We start from the raw sequence: 2527 nt of genomic DNA, 5'->3' as shown, positions 1-2527 counted from the left end.
TCCCCCCTGCAGGCTGTCCTGGAACTTCCTTGGGGATGAGGCAGCTGCGGAACTGGCCGGGGTTCTGCCGAGGATGGGACAGCTGAAGAGAGTAGGGTATGTGGGGGAGGGGCGGAGAGGGCCAAAAAGGCCAGTGAGTCAGTCCCCTGCCTCCCAGAGGCCCTTCCCTGAGCTGCACACTGGGTTCTGTTCCAAGCCCCCGCCAGGCCTGGCTCTCCCTGGGCTCTAGCCGTCAGCCTTCTTGCTGTACCCACCCCCAGTCCATCCATCCCCGTCTCTGAGACCCCAGCTGGGTTCTCTGAGAAGGCGGTGTGGGGAGACTGTGTCCCCCGCCTTTGCCTGAGAAGGGCCGTAGGGAAGCCCTCTCGCCCGTCTCATGCCCGTCTGTCTTTCCCCCCCGTCGACTGGGAAGCCTGGAGAGGAATCAGATCACGGCTCGAGGAGCCTGGCTCCTGGCTAAAGGGCTGGCCTGGGGCTCTGGCATCCAAGTCATCAGGTAACGGAGGCTTGCAGGGGCAGGAATGGGGCGGCAGGCCACCCAACCCCCAAACAAGGGGGACTCCCTGTAGGAGGAAGCAGGGCTTGGGTTGGGGATGATTAAAGGAGACTTGGACCACTCCACCAAGAATGTGGCAGTAAGGTGACCTGGATCAAATCCCAGCTCTGCCATTTGCTAATTGTATAACTTTGGATCAGTAACTCTGCCTCTTTGAAGCTTAATTTTCTTACCTATAAAATGGGAAATTGACAGTATCTACCTCAGAGAGTTGTTGTGAGGACTAAATGAGCATATCAGGCAGCGGTCCCTGACCTTTTTGGCATCAGGGACTGGTTTCATGGAGGACAGTTTTTTCCATAGATGAGGGGTGAGGTGGGGAATGGGAGATCATCAGCATTAGATTCTCATAAGGAGCATGCAACCTAGATACTTTGCAGGCAGGTCACAATAGGGTTCATGCTCCTATGAGAATCTGATGCCGCCACTGATCTGACAGAAAGCAGAGCTCCGCTTGCCACTGCTCACCTCCTGCTGTGTGGCCCAGTTCCTAGCAGGTCACCAGTCTGCACCCCGGGGGTTGGAGGACCCCTGATATAAGTATTGAACCCAATGCCTGACACATAGTAAGCAATTAAAATGGTAGCTGTAATCAGAGCCACCACATACAGTTGTATAGGAGTGCACTGCACAAGGGTATTGCCCCTAAGGGAGATCATTCACATGGTATACGTGGTGGGTTTCTAGGAGATAGGAGTGAAGTGTCTTGTTCCGCCAGAATCAATATATTATGACAATTTCAGACAGGTGGAAGTAAAGCATTTTGAAGACGGGGAGACTTTCCTTACTTGCACAAATGTGTCCCACGAGTGTGACCTTGGCTGGGATCACTTGTCTCAGGAAAGAAGACTGAGTGGGAGAAGCCAGGAGGTGGTGGGTGTGGGGAACACTACCTCCCTAGGTCAGCCATGCTCTGGGCACAGCACTTCCCCTCTTGGGCCTCAGTTTCTACTCTGTAGACTGGACAGAGGGCAGAGACAAGAGGGTGCTGAGTGCCTGTCTCTGTGTCCTGCAGCCTCTGGGGTAACCCCATCCCCCATGACACAGCCCAGCATCTGCAGAGCCAGGAACCCAGGCTGGACTTTACCTTCTTTGACCACCAGCCCCAGGCCCCTCGGGGCACTTGATGGTCCCCTCAAGACCCCTGGGATCCAGCCGAGTGATGCCAAGATCACCCACCAAGTGATGCCTGGAATCACCCACCAAGATGGAGAGCTCGGGAAAAAAGCCTCAGCGGGGCACTGCATGCGGCCCAGGAGGGAGGGTCACATGTGTCCTGTCAGAGTCCTCGGGGAGGACGTTTGTGGGACCCGGGAGCCGGGTCCGGTCAAAGGAGCACCCCGCATCTCGTGTGACATGTGTGACTAATTGAGGCCCTGTGGCACAGGTGACATGAGGGTGTCACGACACAATGTATGGCACGTAAGGTTACAGGTGGCCGTGTGCCCTCTTGACATGTGGCATTACGTGAGACTCGCCATGTGACACAGGGTCGATGGCACGGGTCCCAGCACCCCAAGTGGCAGGATGCATGGTTTAGTGGTCCATAGAGGACACGTGACCAATGTCCATGTGGGTGGCCAGATGATCTCAGGCTGGCCTAAGACCTAATTTATTACTTTTTAAACCAAATAGATATTTATAGATTGTGTTTACTGAGCAGCTACGCCAGGGAAAGTCTTCTGCCCCAAGCACTGACCAGCCCAGTGGCCCGAGGGCCAGGGCTCCAGAACAAACCGGGGGCTCAGCTATGAAGTCCTCTCCTGCTTCAAGCCTCAGTTACCCCAACTGTAAACTGAATCACACTCCCCCCTCCCTTAAATCCTGGCTTCCAAGGACTTTGGGCCCCCGTCCGGGAACAGCCAGTCTGACCTTGGGGGTGGACGAGTCTGTCCTGCATAATGAACAAAGCCAGGTGTGATGGTTCAGGGGGTGGGCCCTGCACAGACATTAGTGAGACCCCCGGATCCA

At 55.5% G+C, this 2527-nt stretch overlaps 1 protein-coding gene across 1 annotated transcript in view; it reads left to right on the top strand.

Moving 5' to 3' along the window:
* The window catches only part of NLRC5 (NLR family CARD domain containing 5), a 62413-nt gene extending 60730 nt beyond the window's left edge, over positions 1-1683 (top strand). Inside the window, exons 46-48 of the mRNA XM_008068037.1 lie at positions 13-96; positions 413-496; positions 1572-1683. Coding sequence (XP_008066228.1) covers positions 13-96; positions 413-496; positions 1572-1683 — 280 coding nt within the window. The remainder of the gene's footprint in view (positions 1-12; positions 97-412; positions 497-1571) is intronic.
* The last annotated feature ends 844 nt before the right edge of the window (positions 1684-2527 follow it).

This window comes from Carlito syrichta, unplaced genomic scaffold (genome assembly GCF_000164805.1).
Source record: "Carlito syrichta isolate Samal-C Ts95f unplaced genomic scaffold, Tarsius_syrichta-2.0.1 Scaffold309854, whole genome shotgun sequence".
Taxonomy (NCBI): Eukaryota; Metazoa; Chordata; class Mammalia; order Primates; family Tarsiidae; genus Carlito; species Carlito syrichta.
The sequence above is the reverse complement of the archived record's forward strand: the minus strand, read 5'-3'. Positions and strand labels throughout refer to the sequence as shown.